Source organism: Armigeres subalbatus, chromosome 2 (assembly GCF_024139115.2).
Source record: "Armigeres subalbatus isolate Guangzhou_Male chromosome 2, GZ_Asu_2, whole genome shotgun sequence".
NCBI lineage: Eukaryota > Metazoa > Arthropoda > Insecta > Diptera > Culicidae > Armigeres > Armigeres subalbatus.
In genome coordinates this window covers 48,997,350-49,017,190 of record NC_085140.1, presented here as the reverse complement: position 1 = coordinate 49,017,190, position 19,841 = coordinate 48,997,350, and the positions used below count along the sequence as shown (strand labels likewise).

Below are 19,841 nucleotides of genomic sequence, written 5' to 3'. Positions count from 1 at the left end.
GAATTTCCTTCGAAATTCTTCGGAATTTCCTTCGAAATTCTTCGAATTTCCTTCGAAATTCTTCGAATTTCCTTCGAAATTCTTCGAATTTCCTTCGGGAAATTCTTCGAATTTCCTTCGAAATTCTTCGAATTTCCTTCGAAATTCTTCGAATTTCCTTTGGGAAATTCTTCGAAATTTCCTTCGGGAAATTCTTTGAAATTTCCTTCGGAAAATTCTTCGAAATTTCCTACGAAATTCTTCGGAATTTCCTTCGAAATTCTTCGAATTTCCTTCGAAATTCTTCGGAATTTCCTTCGGAAATTCTTCGGAATTTCCTTCGAAATTCTTCGGAATTTCCTTCGGGAAATTCTTCGAATTTCCTTCGGAAATCTTCGAATTTCCTTCGAAATTCTTCGAATTTCCTTCGAATTCTTCGGAATTTCCTTCGAAATCTTCGGAATTTCCTTCGGGAAGTCTTCGGAATTTCCTTCGAAATTCTTCGGAATTTCCTTCGAAATTCTTCGAATTTCCTTCGAAATTCTTCGAATTTCCTTCGAAATTCTTCGGAATTTCCTTCGAAATTCTTCGAATTTCCTTCGAAATTCTTCGAATTTCCTTCGAAATTCTTCGAATTTCCTTCGGGAAATTCTTCGAATTTCCTTCGAAATTCTTCGAATTTCCTTCGGAAATTCTTCGAATTTCCTTCGAAATTCTTCGGAATTTCCTTCGAAATTCTTCGAATTTCCTTCGAAATTCTTCGAATTTCCTTCGAAATTCTTCGAATTTCCTTCGAAATTCTTCGGAATTTCCTTCGAAATTCTTCGGAATTTCCTCCGGGAAATTCTTCGAATTTTCTCCGGGAAATTCTTCGAATTTCCTTCGGGAAATTCTTCGAATTTCCTTCGAAATTCTTCGAATTTCCTTCGAAATTCTTCGAATTTCCTTCGAAATTCTTCGAATTTCCTTCGAAATTCTTCGAATTTCCTTCGAAATTCTTCGAATTTACTTCGAAATTCTTCGAATTTCCTTCGAAATTCTTCGGAATTTCCTTCGAAATTCTTCGAATTTCTTTCGAAATTCTTCGAATTTCTTTAGAAATTCGTCGAATTTCCTTCGAAATTCTTCGAATTTCCTTCGAAATTCTTCGGAATTTCCTTCGAAATTCTTCGAATTTCCTTCGAAATTCTTCGAATTTCTTTCGAAATTCTTCGGAATTTCCTTCGAAATTCTTAGGAATTTCCTTCGAAATTTTTCGAATTTCCTTCGAAATTTTTCGAATTTCCTTCGAAATTCTTCGAAATTTCCTTCGAAATTCTTCGGAATTTCTTTCGAAATTCTTCGGAATTTCCTTCGAAATTTTCGAATTTCCTTCGAAATTCTTCGGAATTTCCTTCGAAAATTCTTCGGAATTTCCTTCGAAATTCTTCGAATTTCCTTCGAAATTCTTCGGAATTTCCTTCGGGAAATTCTTCGGAATTTCCTTCGGGAAATTTTTCGGAATTTCCTTCGGGAAATTCTTCGGAATTTCCTTCGGGAAATTCTTCGGAATTTCCTTCGGGAAATTCTTCGAAATTTCCTTCGGGAAATTCTTCGGAATTTCCTTCGGGAAATTCTTCGGAATTTCCTTCGGGAAATTCTTCGGAATTTCCTTCGGGAAATTCTTCGGAATTTTCTTCGGGAAATTCTTCGGAATTTCCTTCGGGAAATTCTTTCGAATTTCCTTTGGGAAATTCTTCGGAATTTCCTTCGGGAAATTCTTCAGAATTTCCTCCGGAAATTTTTCGAAAATTCTTCGGAATTTCCTTCGGGAAATTCTTCGGAATTTCCTTCGGGAAATTCTTCGGAATTTCCTTCGGGAAATTCTTCGGAATTTCCTTCGGGAAATTCTTCGGAATTTCCTTCGGGAAATTTTTCGGAATTTCCTTCGGGAAATTTTTCGGAATTTCCTTCGGGGAATTCTTCGGAAATTCTTTGGGAATTCTTCGGAAATTCTTCGGGAAATTCTTCGAAAATTCTTCGGAATTTCCTTCGGGAAAGAAAAATTGCGAAGAATTTCCCGAAGGAAATTTCGAAGAATTTCCCGAAGGAAATTCCGATGAATTTCCCGAAGGAAATCTCGAAGAATTTCCCGAAGGAAATCCCGAAGAATTTCCGGAAGGAAATTCCGAAGAATTTCCCGAAGGAAATTCCGAAGAATTTCCCGAAGGAAATTCCGAAGAATTTCCCGAAGGAAATTCCGAAGAATTTCCCGAAGAAAATTCCAAAGAATTTCCCGAAGAAAATTCCGAAGAATTTCCCGAAGGAAATTTCCAAGAATTTCCCGAAGGAAGTTCCGAAGAATTTCCCGAAGGAAGTTCCGAAGAATTTCCCGTAGAAATTCCGAAGAATTTCCCGAAGGAAATTCCAAAGAATTTCGCGTAGGAAATTTCGAAGAATTTCCCGTAGGAAATTTTGAAGAATTTTCCGTTGGAAATTCCGAAGAATTTCCCGAAGAAAATTCCGAAGAATTTCTCGAAGGAAATTGCGAAGAATTTCCCCGTGAATAATTTCGTTTTTTCCTTTGAGAAATTCTTTGGAAATTCCTAATTAGCAACCTCTCAAACATCTGCAACATTTCACATTTCGACGGGAAATTATTTTGAATTTCTTACCTATCAAAAATGTGCGTGAACCTTCAAATCTACTGGACAACGACATCAGCGTAATTCGATTTTCGCGTTTATTTAGTGCTCGAAGCATGAATGCATATGTCCATTCAAAACTTCAAACATATTCCAACTATTTCCTTGCAACGGTTACCTTTGCGCAACTATTAACAGTCACAGGCACTGTGATTGCATTGAAAAAAAATTGAAATCATCTCCCCTTTGCTTTTCATTCAAATTATTGGTTGTGCTGCTTCGCTATTTGTGAATGCGTCCTCATCCATAGAAAACATCTTTGCATCGAGCCCAAAAATCCATGAACCGATTGTGATGCAAAACTACACCTTTTTGGAGCAATTGATTGGGCGCCATGGTACACTCGCTATCAATTGACCGACTCTCTCCTGCTCCAGTTTCGCACAAAACCAGATTCTGCTTCCGGCGCAACCTATCGAAGGCCACAGACACAATCGTCTTGTTGATCACCGTAATTGAGTGCGGTGTTGCTGATGAGCGGTCACATCTCCAAACGGGTTGGAAATTATGCCTAATTCAAGTTTGCTCACTCTCAACATCGCTACTATCCGTGCTTTTGGTAATTATATACAAAGGTGGAGAGATCCACCGAGGAGAACATAGTTTGTTGCTTTGAAGTTTTCTGTTAGCTCTGTTACACTGCTTATGATCGCTAATCAGTCCCATCATCGCTCGGTTTTTCTATTACCATGGGGCTGTGCGATCATATACATGCACCGTGCAATAAACATCAGCCTACGGATGGGATCCGCACAGGAGGGAGTAAGAAAGCGAAATACCGGTAATCAAGGAGGAGTCCAAGAAAATATATGCGTCAGAAAAAATAGAAATTTTCTCGTAGTTATTCATCAAACATTAACAATGGAATATGAGCTGTAATAAATGTATAAAAAAAATCATTAATCATTTACATACCTGGCTTTGGCTACAGCAACGTTACACATGTGCATTGCGTACGGTAATAACAGCGTGTTATTTAATAAGCTTGAATATAATTGACTATTCAGAACATCAAAATCAGCTTGAATAGTATTGACTTTAATACTTAATCGATTTCCAACTCAATGACTTGATTTTCTGTTGATCACGATAAACATTAAGACTGTTTGAAAACTGGGCACAAGGGAAGATATTTCAAACGGACCCTTAAAATGGGACAACACAAAATTTGCTTTTCAACAATCGCCTAAGTTTATACAAAACTAAATGCATCCATTTAGATGCTAGATACCAAGCATGTACTAAACATTTGAAATACGGCCGATTCACAAGTTTTGGGGTACATAATCGGGGCGCTATCCAAAAAAAAATCTAAGTCTTACTCAAATCTGATAGATAAAAGGTTGTCGAGTAATTTACTTTTTATACGGGGCGTTCGTTTTGCTGTCACGAGTAAACTACCAGCGAAATTAAAACAGCAACTCAACTTTCGACATGGCTACGACATCACTGACGGACATTACTATGAAGACGGTGGAAATGCGGACCGTGGACAAGATGGGATAGGTGCCAACCAATTTGTAACGATTTGTGTTTTTGAATTTTACTTTACCATGATCGCTCAGGGCCGTACGAGTGTGGAGAAATTGCAACGAGTGGATAAAAGTCTAGGTGCGATATTAAAGCTATTTTGTTAGTCAGCGACGACAATGGGTATGAGATCCAATAAATTCAACATACAAGTTTGAATTGACAATATGATTGGAGACTAAGTTTCCGGTTCCGTAATTCAAATAAAAGTAAAAAATATCCAAGCAAAACAGATAATTAATTCACTTGTTGTAGTTCATTTACTTTGCAAAGGTAATAAAACTAACGAACTCTACTTTCTTCTCTTTACAGGCCTAACACTGCCAGTCACCCTCAAGTGGGAACTTCCCAATCCAGCCGAGATGTATTCCACACACAGCACCAATCGGACGCAGGCTTCAGTCGCTACTCTTGAGAAGCGCCCAATCGACAAACAGCCAAGGTTCATCCAAAGATTCTACCTCTTCGGAACAAACCCAAGTTCCAACACCCCCACCACTTCCAGTACCTGCAGTGCACCAACCTCTCCAACATCGCCAACATCTCCTACAGCTCCAAAATCTCCAGATCCAGCTCCACCTGCAAAGAAACCAAAAGATTCAAAACCACCCATCGAAAGCGAAGACGATCTCCCATTTCATCCGCACTCCCAGCAACACTACAGCGTTCAACGTCTGAAACAGTTCTGGAACAACCGACTCAGCCTGAACTCGCCCAATTCTCCGCAAACAACCGAAGCTGCCCTTGTCCGGAAGTTGAAAAGCGTCACCCTAGGACCATCAAATACCTCCCGAAAACCGGCCACACCAGAATTTCTTCGACGAAACGGCTCAACGCGTGGATCCGCCTCCCGGAGAAATATTGTCCGCACTAGCCTAGTTCCGCTGTATTCCAAAACAGCCAGCCCAAAACCGACTCGCCGTAGTGACTCTTCTAATGACAGTTTCTCTCAGAAGCGATCCAGTGTAGTGCTGAGCCCAGTCAAGGATCTCACCAAGGAGAAGCGATCCTGCCTGGAGATTGTCGGAGGCAATGCCGGATTCCCCCTGGTGACAACAACAGCCACCGGAGGACGCATAAGCTGGGCTAAGCGTGCCGAACTGCTTGGAATTCGATTGAACCAAGACGACGCCAACATGCCTATCAAGGTGGAGAATTATGTGAATAACTTCATTGAAGTTGACATCCAAAATGAACCACCAGCTTGTCCACCTCCGGATATTCCCGCGCAGGAATATCCAGAGGAAGAAACGCACGAGCAAAGTGCGTCTCCAGATGAGAAAACGGAGTCCCCCTTACCGAAACTAGGCATGCGAGATTCCCTAGACAGTAAGAAAAGTTTAAGTTCGAATGATTCACAGTCCCTTGGACGACGCCATGGGACTCCAACGCGCAAGGTTAGTTTCCGTACGACAACTTCGCCGTACAATCGAAAGCTGCTGCAATCCAAAGAGAACAAAGTAATGGCCCTGACGAACAAATTCAACAAAATGTGTCAACAGGACGCCGGCATCTTGGAAGAGGTTCGCAAACGGGGAGGATTCGTTCGTAAATCCGGAAGTCACGTTTACAAGGTGATTGAAGAGGACGGTAGCTTGAGGAAGAAGTCTATTGTCGGCAATGGCAGCACTCGAACCGACGAAAGCTCTGATGACGTTTCGGTGATCAGCAAGGGTTCGTACAAGAAACCTGGAATAAAGAAACGACCCAGTCTGAGGAAGAACCTATACCGCAAACCGGAGTTAGAAGCAGCGAATAGGATTTCGATATGTGTGAAAGAAGCGTTGGAGATATTCGAACCGAATACCCACCATCAAAATGGACGTCCTCCAACAGTTAGGAAACCCCCAGCTGGCCGTACCAAACCTAAGGTACCGGACAAAAGTGACCAAGTCATAAAAAAGACTAAGGAATTGAAAAACAAGCGAGCGATTCAAATCGATACCAACAGTTGTGATAATAGTGAAATGAGAGATATAGCAATAGACAAGGTGCCAAATAGTATTAGCCAAGATAGTATTAGTAATGAAGAGAAAAGTGAGGTTGATAGTAATACTCAAGTTGTCGATGATGTCACGAAGGTTGACGAGGTCAGGAATGAAATCGTAGAGGTCAATCAACCTGAGCGAATAATTGATGAGTACTCAGTAGTGCAAAAGAAGCCAGAGATGATTCAGAGCGAATTGACGAAGGCGAAAAAAGACAAAAAGGAAGCTTTTTCTGAACAAGATGAGAAAGCAACTTTTTCGAAACAGAAAAGTACGGTTCAAAGGATTTACGAAAAGTTTACGTTTCGTTCGTCGAAAAAGATTAACCTGAGCAGCCCTGAGCGGACGTACAGTGAATCGCAACTTAGTTCTAATTCAGGCGACGATGATCGTCTAAGCTTTGTGGCAGACAACAAACTCACTCGGAAAAATTTCGTATCCTCCATCGAAATTCCAACGATTCACATTGAAGAATCGCAGGAAAGTAGTTCTGATCCGTCAGATCGTAAAATTGTTGACGCTATCAAATCCCTAACCGTAAAAATCGATAATCTATCCAGAAGCTTCAATGATCTAACGCTGAATGATCCTGAGCCTGAACCGGAACCAGAAACTGCCGTTCAACCGAACAATTCCTTCCTCTTCCGAAGTATGTCGAAAATGGGTATAGGAACCGACACAACTATCAGCCAGTTAAACATCATACAAGCGGTCAACACTGTTGTGATAAACAAGTCAATTTCCATGGACGATCATCATTTCCCCTGTCGAGCGAATCTCGACCGTCTTAGTCTAAACGAAACGATCCCAACAGTAATGGTAAGTAAGGCAATCAGTGCTTCCGAAAACGACTACGAATTGGTGTCCAGAGTTGAGTCTCCTCTAAGGTCATCAGAAGCTTCGACCAGCTCCTACCATGGCAGTACCATGAGCATCGACATCATGGGTCTAAATGCCAACATCGACTCCTTCCTGTATAAAGTGAAGAACGTCGATAGTACACCCACAAATGATCTTCCAAAAGCCAGTACGCCGATTCAACCGGACACCATTAGCATCAATAGCTACGAATCCTTCGAAAACTACGAATCCATCGAACGAACCAGCAGTCCGAAGGAGGAAGACACCTACGAAGTGTGCAATCCACCGGAACCACCGCCACCGAGGAACGATACCAAATCGCCGAACGATCTGGCCCTGCCGCAACCCAAACGTAACCTCGCCGGATCTCCAAAGCTCTTGCCAAAAACCCAACCGACCTACCAGTCAAACTACGAGAAAATCAAATACGGCCAAACGCCTCCGCGGCCCCCCAAACCGGAGGAAGTGCCGCTACCGCCTCGTAACACCGTTCCAATGGAGCTCACAAACACCCATCGCGAGATGTCTTCCGCGTCTCCGACTCTCTCCGATGAACCAATCTACGAAGAAAACATCTACGACACGATCAAGAGTTCGGACGGCCTTGATTACGACGAGCCAAATGGCAGCGCCGAACTGGCGGTAATCAAACGACCGAAGCACAACCAATCGGCCGACACACTGTCGATCATATCGTCCAACTGTTACGAATCGATCGGATCGAAGCTGACGGTGGATTTCCTGCGGCACGGAGGGGTTACGCTTCCGCGAATGGGCTCGATCTCAACGCTGGCGTCCGATCAGATCACGAACAGTCTGTACGGGTGCAACACGAACGGAGGACCGAGCTTGACGCCGCCCAGCGAGCGTGGCAGCGATACCAGCAACAGCGCCGAGTGGACGGATATTTCCGACGATGACGACGAAGACGAGGTCGGGAATGGGAGGAGTAATTTCATTATGTGAGTTATTGGATGTTTTTGTTCCGAGGACGTTGGGAAGGTGCTAAATTTTTTGAATGTGTTTCTTTTTTAGTGTACGAAAGCGGAACAAGGTGCACCAGACGCCGGTCTGGTCCCGGAAGGTTCGCAGCAAGATGGTGTCGCAACAGCAGCAGCAGATAGATCAGTCACTGAGCAAGAATGACGGTGAGTTTAGGATTGATGGCTTATTTGTTCATTAATAATAATAATAATAATAATAGAGCCTTTTGAAATTTCTTAAAACTGCAATATGTCAATCGAAAATGATTAAAGATCTTCGGAATCCTCTTAGAGTTAAACTTGAACTATTTCTAAACGTCTGCTAAATATTTTGGATAATCTACAATCCTGAACTTAAAAAAAAAACAATTTCTAGCAGACATGAAAAGTATTGCACGTCATCAGATTCACCGTCAAAGATTCGATGGTACCAATGACCTACTTCAGACTCCCTCAGTGGCGCCGGGAGTGGGTGGGACAGGTAGGACATGTTCTACGCATGAAATTTTCTGGGTGGGACAGTCAAAGCATTGTCCTACCCATAATTGAAGTAAAAACATATGAAGTCATTGGATGGCAAAAAATTGTGTGTTAGCAGAAGGTGATTTTAAAGTTAATCAGAGTCCAAACAATACTCATAGATGTTTTTGGGATCCTAAAGCAATAGACTACTGATTGTTGTTTTGGACTTCAGGTACTTTAAAATCCCTAAAGCGTTCAAAGATGTCTAAACTTCACTTCTTAGACTATAAAGGTTTTACAGAGGTAAAATAGAAGTTGTTGAAATCTGCTAATGCGATTAAATAATTTTTTAGAAGTTATGATAAAGCACGATTGAATGGATTATTAGAAGCCCACGGGAAAAGTCTTCTTCAAACCTCTATTGACCTAGAAACATATTAAAGACCACTCTAAATCGGATCCGCTAGGGATTCTAAGCTCCCAAAACAGATTATTTGACAATCATGCGATTTTTTGGAAGTTTGCTTTGGATCGCTTGACCCTGGTGGTAATATGAAATCCTAGTATTGGAACTCATGGCTCATCTTGACTCACTGAAGCAACAGTTTAATTGATACTTTTCTGAGTTGGCTCAAGGGGATGTTTGCAGACCTTTTTTTTACATTGAACCCACGTTCAAAAAAATTCCAGATGAAATTTAGAATGAATATTTGGACATGCGAAATAGTTCTCCATCTCGTGGATTACTACTTGATACTTGATGGGCTACAGCTCTTCGATGAACCTACGCCGACTGGAGTATCCTTGTCCACTGGACTCGATCCTGGGCCAATCGTTTCTAGTGGCCCTGAACATTGAGCGCCCTCAGGTCCTCTTCAACTGCAAAAGGCCATCGTGTACGCGGCCTTCCACGAAGCCTGCTGCGGCCTCTTCCTGTTCTCTACTAAATACTATCTTCGCTTGACGTTCTTCCAGCATACAAACAACGTGTCCAGCCCACCGGAGTCTCGTGGATTATTTGGCGAATTTTCTTTTCCAAAGTCGCGTTCTTAGCTTTGTAGATCCTAATACCATTTACTTCTACATAATTATGCGAGAGTGGATTTTCAACACATCTCCAGACAAAGACTAGAGCAAGAAACAGATTTATTTTTTTACTTTTATTTTAATTTAACATTGAAGAGGTTTTGAGATTAGCTTGAATCAAAGAATTACTGCTGATGAATGTTATGTTAGGATGTTATAAGATAGTGAAATAAAATAACTTCTGAATATATGTTCGTTCTTGATTTCAGCATGACAGGGGGTCGCGATCTAGAAAAGGTTGGGAACCACTGTCCTAGTAGTTAGAAATAATTTATTGAAACCATGGATTTTTTTTTAATTTCTGTGACCCGTGACTTCTTCTGGAAGCTTGTAAAGATGTTCGATAATCGATAATTGAAAAGCAATATTTGTCCTAAAAATAGAGGAAATTTTCTAAAATAATATAAATATTCCGGCTCAAGTCCTGTTTATTTTCAGGATTGATTATATTGGAAGCATAATTTTTCCATATTGAAATGGATTTCATATCAACATGGAACAGTTACGCTTGCAGCTGCAGTAGAGGTAGAATGTGCATGGATTTCTCAATACCAGAACTGTTGCCCAAATCGGAGACATGCTTGGTGGTCTAGTGGCTATCGTATCTGCCTATGAGCAGGAGGTTATGGGATCGATCACAGGCTCGCCTCTTTTCCTATTCTGTATGCCTTAGTTCTTTATGTGTTTCACGTTCTACCAACACGATTCCTATCGTTACAGTTTCCACACTTACATTTCCAAAACATCCCGTGGCACCGATGAGATGACGTAGAGTTCTCTGCTCCTTTCTTAAGTATAGGTGTCCAACTAACCATGCTTTTCCCTCCAATATTCATAAGAACGTGGCCAGAACAGATCTCGACTGTTGAAGAGTGCCTTGTTTCCAGTGATTAGTCCAAAATCATTATTTGTGTTAACGGATGTAAGTGATATAAAAGTCTTATAACACCTGCGAATTTATGCGAATCGCTGAATACCAGAACTCTTGCCCAAAACAAGCACACAGTACATTGCAAAAATCATCTGCTAATGTTTTTTCTTTTTTCCTAACTGACAGTAACGACCGTCTCTGCAACCATCGACTCCACCCCAACTACAAACAATGTCTCCCCCGACCGTAATCGTCAACCTATTAGACAATCCAACCGGTTGAACATTTTGAAGCAGTATTTTCTCAACGTTATTCTCACAAACCTAATGAAAACCATAAGACATACATATCGCTTCCAATTTTTTTTAATGTACCTTTTACACTAGTGCATATACCATTTACTGACAATAACCGTCAGATCGAGGATTTCCGATAACGAAAATGTTTGTTAAGTAAGTCTCTAGTTAGACTTCAAATTAAATTACGTAACCTATGTATAAAACATAATTTCTTCTAAATAAATAGGTCCTGAAGAAGGTGTGAACCATACACCGAAACGTCGGCGATGATTACATAAGAATCATTCAGCTCATTTTAAAGACTTTAAAATCATGAATATCCACGGAAAAAGAAAAGTATCGCACAATTCGTAGTTGCTACTCCGTGATTGACTGAACTTGCGAAATTGTACAGAGAACACAATGAATGGGGCTTGGGATTAGCTACCCATTCTCAATGTACACGTTTCGGGAGCTCAAATATTTAAAGTCAATAACGACGCCGGCCACGTGCTTACGGTCATATAGGAAAGGAAGGATTGTTAGTCCGACTCTCGTTGCTACTAGAGACCGAGTTTACCTCTGCATCTCCACGATTGTCTTGGAATAGGATAAAGGATAATTCATCTGGATTCACTTAGGTAAGCGATGCGATCTATGGGATGGGAAATAACACTAATACGCTGTTTCGCGACGAGTTATAAGTTAAAATATGCACGCCCGGTGGCAAATGAAAAATGAGGAGATCCGCGTTTTGGACGACCGAACGTGTCATAAATTCAAGAATTTTGTAGAACAACGACTTTTAGAGAAAACAGTGTTTTTATGCACTTAAAAACCCGAAAATCACTTTAATATGGTCAAAACGTGAACGGAACGAATCGCAATGTTCACAAGACTTGTAGAGCACACCAAAAGTTTCTATATAGAGGTTGTTGCGATAGTTTTCGGTGTTTATACCTCATGTTAGATTGTTTTCAAAATTGAAAATAGCCCAAAAACACTAAATTGACTTGAGCCACCTCGAAATTTTATCCGAATTAGCTAAAAATTTGACAGGAGGCTTATTTTAGCATAAGAATTGTGATTCTGGGTTGACCGGTTGAATTTTTGTTACTTTTTGAAAACATGAAGAGGTCTAATGCGCATGAGCCACCGAACACAAGATAGATATTATATATCTTTCCCGACGACTAAAACACGCACTGCACTTACTTGTTCGATGGCTACTGCAAACTATTCGAACTACTGAAGATCGCGCTTCTACTGGAGAAACACGGCTGGACAAGAGACAAACTTTCACTTTCTGATTTATTTACTCACCCGCACAGACTATCCACAGAAAAAGAAAAGTATTCTGCCAAAATACCAATTCAGCTCATAAACATTTTGGGCCAAAAGACCTATTCTGGTCAAATGACCTGTTCAGTCTTACGACATTTTCAGTAAATGACCAGTTCGCCTGTATGTAATTTTTGCGGGGAAGAGTCATTTGACCGAAATCCTTTTGCCAGATGCCACTTACCCGATTGACACATTATGTCGAAGTCTTTTAGCCGAGCTCCATTTGGCTGAATTGGACGTTTGGCTGAAACGGTTGTCTAGTCTAGTCTAGTCTACACATACACAGCCAGTTCGTGAAAGAATCCTGGAAAGTGATAGACTCGACTACGTCTATCAATTTTCTCGTCATTATTTACGTTTGAAGCACATCGTAAATGTAGTTCAAACATAAAAGTGGCCAGGCCTACTGTGCATAACTGTGAAAATCAATTCTCAACTTGATTTCATAAGACATGGGGACATCTCGTACCACCGGTTCCGTTTACATTATTATGTGATGCTTGATTGAATCGTTGGGAGTGACTTAGCTAAGATGATTAATAGTCACTCCTTGGGTCCTCGACGTCCTTGGATGGGACACAGTTTTTAGTCTAGTGCCCTGGCTTATACACCAATGGGCAAAAGTAGTCGTATGATTACAGTGCAGATTACTTCGAAAACATGACGAAGACTTATATGTCTATCAGTGTATATATAAGCCTAGGTTCAAGCGCCATTACTCGCTCTCTGGAACGAGAAAGAAAAGAGAAGAAAAGAAACAAAAGCGATAAAAAATAATCGAAAACCCATAAGACAATAAAAATATTACAACTTTACTTACAACAATTCCATATTTTCCGTACCTGGAATCGTTCCCCGAATCTCGATTATCTCCGTCAAAACACAACTTATCTCCAACACACTTGCATTGACTATAACTTATAGGGGAAGAGGGGCAATATACCCTAGCCAAGCAAAAACAACTTTAATATCTTGACTGTAACGATTCATTTTTAGATTTTTTTTTCAACTTGTGCAAGAGTTAGACAACGTACGCACCTCAAATTAATCTCAGGTCTTTGTGAATATTCACCGAAATCTAACTGTTTGGTAAATAATGCATGAATCACGAGTAGCACGTGTACAAAATGCAGACGTCGGCAGGCTGTCAAAATACGGCACAATATAGTGGGCTGGACATGTAGTGCGTATGCCAGAAGAGAGCATCAAAATTGATGTTAAGCAGAGAAACTGGAAGAGGACATTGGCTCCGACTCGCTGGCTGTATGCAATGTAGGAAGATGTGCGTACGGCCCGCCTGTGTTCAGTTAGACTGGCGATTGGCGGACTGGTATAATTGGTATAATTCGGTTTTGCTCCAGATAACACGGAGTATACGACCAACATACATAAGTAGGATTATGAAGGAATATCGTATGCAAATATATGTGTGTAAATGTATCAAGTATTTGTAGTAAGTGGCAAATCAATCAACCAATATCGTTCAGCATTCATTTACCCTTTCCGGGACTCATACGTATGTGTTGTGAATGACAAGCGTGCTTTCTTCGCTAATGCTGTAGGGGAAATGACGGCCTCGGCAGGCCCCGCTCTATTATTGACAGGGGGTTTATAGAAAACCCCCTGACAACAACAGAACAAAACCCGCCGAAGCCGTCATCTCCTCTACAACAACCCGAGCAACACACATGTTGTAAATCAGTTGATGATACTCATATATGACCAAATTTGGTCATATATGAGTTATCGCAACCAAATAAACGTAAATTGTGCTGCTAGGGAATGGTGCGAGCACTCGATATTCAAAATTTTATTCAAAACACCGATTCACATAAGTCTACAATGAAATTGTTGTTAATTAAAATATGATCCACACAATTTATTGGATCGATAAAGGAAATTTCTAAGTAAAAATTGAATAAATTTCCTGGAACATGAAGCATGAGCCATATGGTTTATGAAAGCAAACACTTATGTTTATGTAATGTAAGCTCAAAAATATCATAACATAATTTACTTTTATTTGCTCAACAAGTACCCTGAAATAATATATCAGGCTCTATCCAGAAATAAATAAAGCTCACAAAAATTGGAAGTCAGCGAAAAAAAAACCCACAGCGACATGCGCCCCTTACCAGATAGAGCATGATATGAGTATAATTAGAAAGAGCTCACCGGATTTCCATCTTCTTGAAAGTACCATGAATTCGTCGTCGGTAATCAAACGCTGACAGCCTTAAAAGAGTCTCGATTCTACCGCCATTCCTATGTTCTTCTTTCATAAACGATTTGATCACTTGACTCCTCCACTTCTCGGAAATTTTTGGTAGCCACAAATGGGTGTCCACTTCGTATCAAGTTCACTAGCATTGTACTACTTTTTTATTACAAAGGCTTAGTTATAGAAAATACTTTCAAAAGTTTTAGTTTTAAAACCGGAGATAAAAACGGGAAATCGACGTTTGGCTGAAACGGTTGTTGAGGCAAAAACTGTTTTAGCCGAAAGCGACATATTGCCGAAAGGAACATATAACCGAAATGGTTCATTGACATTTGGCTCGTCGTATGGCCGAATAGGTCATTTGCCCGAAATGTTCGTTGTGCAAAAAGTAAAATTTGATTAAAAATGTTATTCATTAGGCCGTAAATACCGTTTGACCGAAAAAAAAAGTGGACTAACAACTGGCCTTTATTCTGCTTTGTTTGTCTCCGACATAATTAAGATGGTTATGATGGGAAGAGCGCAAAGAGCAAATAGATTCTGCGAAAAAAAAATCAATTAGATTAGATGCTGATGTCATATTAGAAACTTTGAGCCAGTACTCGTAGATAGAAACCTCTTTCCGCGAATCCACCTACCTTTCGCCAGGGGAGAGATATAATTTTAAACGTTGATACTCTTCCCTTCTTCTCCATACAGAAGCTTGACTGAAGGAAAGTGGTACGATTTATATTGTCGCCAAAATCGCCCTTCCACTCGTTTTAAACCCGCTTCGGAAGATAATATTAGCATTTCCATATTATTGTGGAAAAACCGACCATAAATGTCGTTTCGCTGAACAACAGTACATGTAAAAATCGTGAAAAGAATAAGCGGGTTGCTGACGTATAATCAAAATCATCTTTCATGTGCGCTTGAGGAAGAGAAAGATGATTAAACGTCAGCAAGCTCTATAACGATAATTGAGAAATGAACAATCGGAAGTGCTCGATGAGAAGTAAAAAAGGACGCCTCACTCCGCACTTCGCACTTCTTCCTTTTAGCAATAAGAAATGAGAAATGAAAAATAAGAAATTAGACATCTAACTTCTCATTTCTCACTCCTCTTTTTTGTCAAACGACCAATTCGGCCAAATGACCTACTCGGCCAAATGGCGCTTTCTGCCAAACGACAATTTCAGACAAATTACATTTTCGTCCAAATAACCTATTCGACCAGAAAAATCGATCTAGTGGCTTTCGGCCGAATAACTTTCAGCCAAATAGCACTTCCCCAATTTTGCCCGGATTTCGCTTTCGTTCAAATGACATTTTCTGCCGAACCGAATTGCGCCTAACAGTTCTGGCCGAAAGGAATTTCATTAGAAACGTGTGTGCTAATAATCGTGTTGAAATATCGTAGAAAAATCTAAGCTTTAAAATATGTCATAATTGTGTAGCTCCAAATGACTGGAGCGAAAAGGTATGCACGCCACGGAGGTCTGACCAGAAGAGGCCGAGTCATGGCTTGTTGCTCACCGAATGACACGCTGAGGTGGTAATACATAATCATACGCTGATGATTACTTACTCAAACCCCACATTCCCCTTCTTCTCTCATAAAAAAGCAACAACAAATCTTCTGGCATAGGACGCAGAGTTTTTTTTTAAGTTATTTTCGCAAGACTACGATGAACGTTGAACATGTTGCATTTGAAAAACCGATTAATATTTAATATTATTTGAATATTTTATTTAATCTTCAACTTATTGTTGTACAGATTGAAACTTATACTATATGGAGGATCCTTCGTTTATATGTAGACTTACTTAAGCCGAAATCATACACTTCACTGGTTTCATTAAATGCACGGCAGCACAAAGTCCACGGTTCGTTAAAGCTATAGTTGGTGCGACGGGTAGATTGCCAAAGGAGCGAGTGTTGACGTATTTGTCGTTGAGGAGCATGAAAGTTTACTTGGCTTAGAAGAGCGCTGCATTCAACATCCCCGTTGAGAAGTCCATAAACATAGAGCCGTTGTAGAAGTTTTCTCCTAGATGCCAATGTCTCCAGAGAAATTAGCCGGCATCTTTCTTCATAAGGTGGTAAGTTGGCGAAATCATTCCAGGGCAGCACACGTAAAGCGTATCGGATAAAATTCCGTTGGATAGCTTCTATTCGGTCGGTTTGTGTGACGTGGTAGGGTGCCCAAACAACTACAGCGTATTCCAGCAGGCTACGAACGACGCCACAATATATAGATTTGAGCGCGTAAACATCCTGGAAAGCGTTTGTATTCCTTTTAACAAAGCCTAACAGAGCATAAGCTTTAGCTGTTACCGTCGTGATGTGCTCATTGAATGCATATGAAAAGCTCAAAAATAAATTTGTTCTAACATCGTGGCTTTCAACAATTATTCATTTCATTTATTTAGTTAACATCTAAACAGATAACACTGAATCAACAATTTGACGCCACAATGCACGGTTCGCGGCCGCATCTCTCCATCCTCGGATACGCCCCACGCTCGCCAAGTCGTTCTGCACCTGGTCTGCCCATCTCGCTCGCTGCGCTCCACGCCGTCTCGTACCTGCCGGATCGGAAGCGAACACCATCTTTGCAGGGTTGCTGTCCGGCATTCTTGCAACATGTCCTGCCCATCGTACCCTTCCGGCTTTAGCTACCTTCTGGATACTGGGTTCGCCGTAGAGTTGGGCGAGCTCATGGTTCATTCTTCGCCGCCACACACCGTCTTCTTGCACACCGCCAAAGATGGTCCTAAGCACCCGTCTCTCGAATACTCCGAGTGCTTGCAAGTCCTCCTCGAGCATTGTCCATGTTTCATGTCCGTAGAGGACAACCGGTCTTATAAGCGTCTTGTACATGACACCACAGTTTCTTCTGGAGCCCGTAGTAGGCCCGATTTCCACAGATGATGCGCCTTCGTATTTCACGACTAACGTTGTTGTCAGCCGTTAGCAAGGATCCGAGGTAGACGAATTCCTCGACCACCTCGAAGGTATCCCCGTCTATCGTAACACTGCTTCCCAGGCGGGCCCTGTCGCGCTCGGTTCCGCCCACAAGCATGTACTTTGTCTTTGACGCATTCACCACCAGTCCAACTTTTGTTGCTTCACGTTTCAGGCGGGTGTACAGTTCTGCCACCTTTGCAAATGTTCGGCCGACAATGTCCATGTCATCCGCGAAGCAAATAAATTGACTGGATCTGTTGAAAATCGTACCCCGGCTGTTACACCCGGCTCTCCGCATGACACCTTCTAGCGCAATGTTGAACAACAGGCACGAAAGTCCATCACCTTGTCTTAGTCCTCGGCGCGATTCGAACGAACTGGAGTGTTCGCCCGAAATCTTCACACAGTTTTGCACACCATCCACCGTTGCTTTGATCAGTCTGGTAAGCTTCCCAGGGAAGCTGTTCTCGTCCATAATTTTCCATAGCTCTACGCGGTCTATACTGTCGTATGCCGCCTTGAAATCTACGAACAGATGGTGCGTTGGGACCTGGTATTCACGGCATTTTTGAAGGATTTGCCGTACAGTAAAGATCTGGTCCGTTGTCGAGCGGCCGTCAACGAAGCCGGCTTGATAACTTCCCACGAACTCGTTCACTAATGGTGACAGACGACGGAAGATGATCTGGGATATCACTTTGTAGGCGGCATTAAGGATGGTGATCGCTCGAAAGTTCTCACACTCCAGTTTGTCGCCTTTCTTGTAGATGGGGCATATAACCCCTTCCTTCCACTCCTCCGGTAGCTGTTCGGTTTCCCAGATTCTGACTATCAGTTTGTGCAGGCAAGTGGCCAGCTTTTCCGGGCCCATCTTGATGAGCTCAGCTCCGATACCATCCTTACCAGCTGCTTTGTTGGTCTTTAGCTGTTGAATGGCATCCTTAACTTCCCTCAAGGTGGGGGCTGGTTGGCTTCCATCGTCCGCTGAACTGACGTAGTCATCTCCTCCGCTGCCTTGACTTTCACTGCCTGTACTCTCAGCGCCATTCAGATGTTCCTCGTAGTGCTGCTTCCACCTTTCGATCACCACACGTTCGTCCGTCAAGATGCTCCCATCCTTATCCCGGCACATTTCGGCTCGCGGCACGAAGCCTTTGTGGGATGCGTTGAGCTTCTGGTAGAACTTGCGTGTTTCTTGAGAACGGCACAGCTGTTCCATCTCCTCGCACTCCGCTTCTTCCAGGCGGCGTTTCTTCTCCTGAAAAAGGCGGGTCTGCTGTCTCCGCTTCCGTCTATAACGTTCCACGTTCTGCCGGGTACCTTGCTGCAGCGCGACCGCCCGCGCTGCGTCCTTCTCCTCCAGAATCTGTCTGCACTCTTCGTCGAACCAATCGTTCCGTCGACTTCGACCCATATACCCGACGTTGTTCTTAGCTGCGTCGTTAATGGCTGCTTTAACTGTACTCCAGCAGTCCTCAAGAGGGGCCCCATCGAGCTCCCCCTCTTCCGGCAACGCTGCCTCGAGATGCTGCGCGTATGCAGTGGCGACATCAGGTTGCTTCAGTCGCTCTAGGTCGTACCGCGGCGGTCGTCGGTACCGAACATTGTTGATGACGGATAGTTTTGGGCGCAGTTTAACCATCACCAGATAGTGGTCAGAGTCGATGTTAGCGCCACGATATGTCCTGACGTCGATAATGTCGGAGAAGTGCCGTCCATCAATCAGAACGTGGTCGATTTGTGATTCTGTCTGCAGTGGTGATCTCCAGGTGTACCGATACGGGAGGCTGTGTTGGAAGTAGGTGCTACGAATGGCCATATTCTTGGAGGCGGCGAAATCAATTAGTCGTAGGCCGTTTTCGTTCGTCAGCCGGTGAGCGCTGAACTTTCCAATAGTCGGTCTAAACTCCTCCTCTTGGCCAACCTGAGCGTTCAAATCTCCTATGATGATTTTGACGTCGTGGCTTGGGCAGCTGTCGTACTCACGTTCCAGCTGCGCGTAGAATGCGTCCTTATCATCATCAGTGCTTCCGGAGTGTGGGCTATGGACGTTGATTATGCTGAAGTTGAAGAACCGGCCTTTGATCCTCAGCCTGCACATTCTTTCATTGATCGGCCACCACCCGATCACGCGCCTTTGCATATCGCCCATCACTATGAAAGCTGTTCCCAGCTCGTGTGTGTTGCCGCAGCTCTGGTAGATGGTATGATTACCTCTAAACGTTCGCACCATTGATCCCTTCCAACAAACCTCCTGCAGCGCTACGATGCCGAATCCACGGTCCTTGAGCACATCGGCGAGTATGCGTGTGCTCCCGATGAAGTTGAGAGATTTGCAGTTCCACGAACCGAGTTTCCAATCGCTAGTCCCTTTTCGTCGCAGTGGTCTTCGCCGATGGTTCCGGTCCGTACTCTCTTGTTGATTGTTCGTTGCTTATGATTTTTAAAGGCTGGCTTGCAGGGCCTGACACCAAACCCCTAAATTTCCGGAGGACCATTCCTCCTTATTTCCGGTGGACCATGGTGCACAGTTTCACTTAGAGTCCCTCGCTGGCACTCGGACGATGATCAGCCGCCCCTAACATGGAGAACAGACGCTGT

The 19,841-nt window shown here is 42.5% G+C and overlaps 1 protein-coding gene across 2 annotated transcripts in view; it reads left to right on the top strand.

The window, feature by feature from the left end:
* The window catches only part of LOC134218552 (uncharacterized), a 508,615-nt gene that overhangs the window by 319,840 nt on the left and 168,934 nt on the right, over positions 1-19,841 (top strand). For both annotated transcript variants that reach the window (XM_062697689.1, XM_062697688.1), the window contains 2 exons: positions 4,506-8,004; positions 8,078-8,190. In XM_062697689.1, coding sequence (XP_062553673.1) covers positions 4,556-8,004; positions 8,078-8,190 — 3,562 coding nt within the window. In that variant the 5' untranslated portion in view covers positions 4,506-4,555. The remainder of the gene's footprint in view (positions 1-4,505; positions 8,005-8,077; positions 8,191-19,841) is intronic.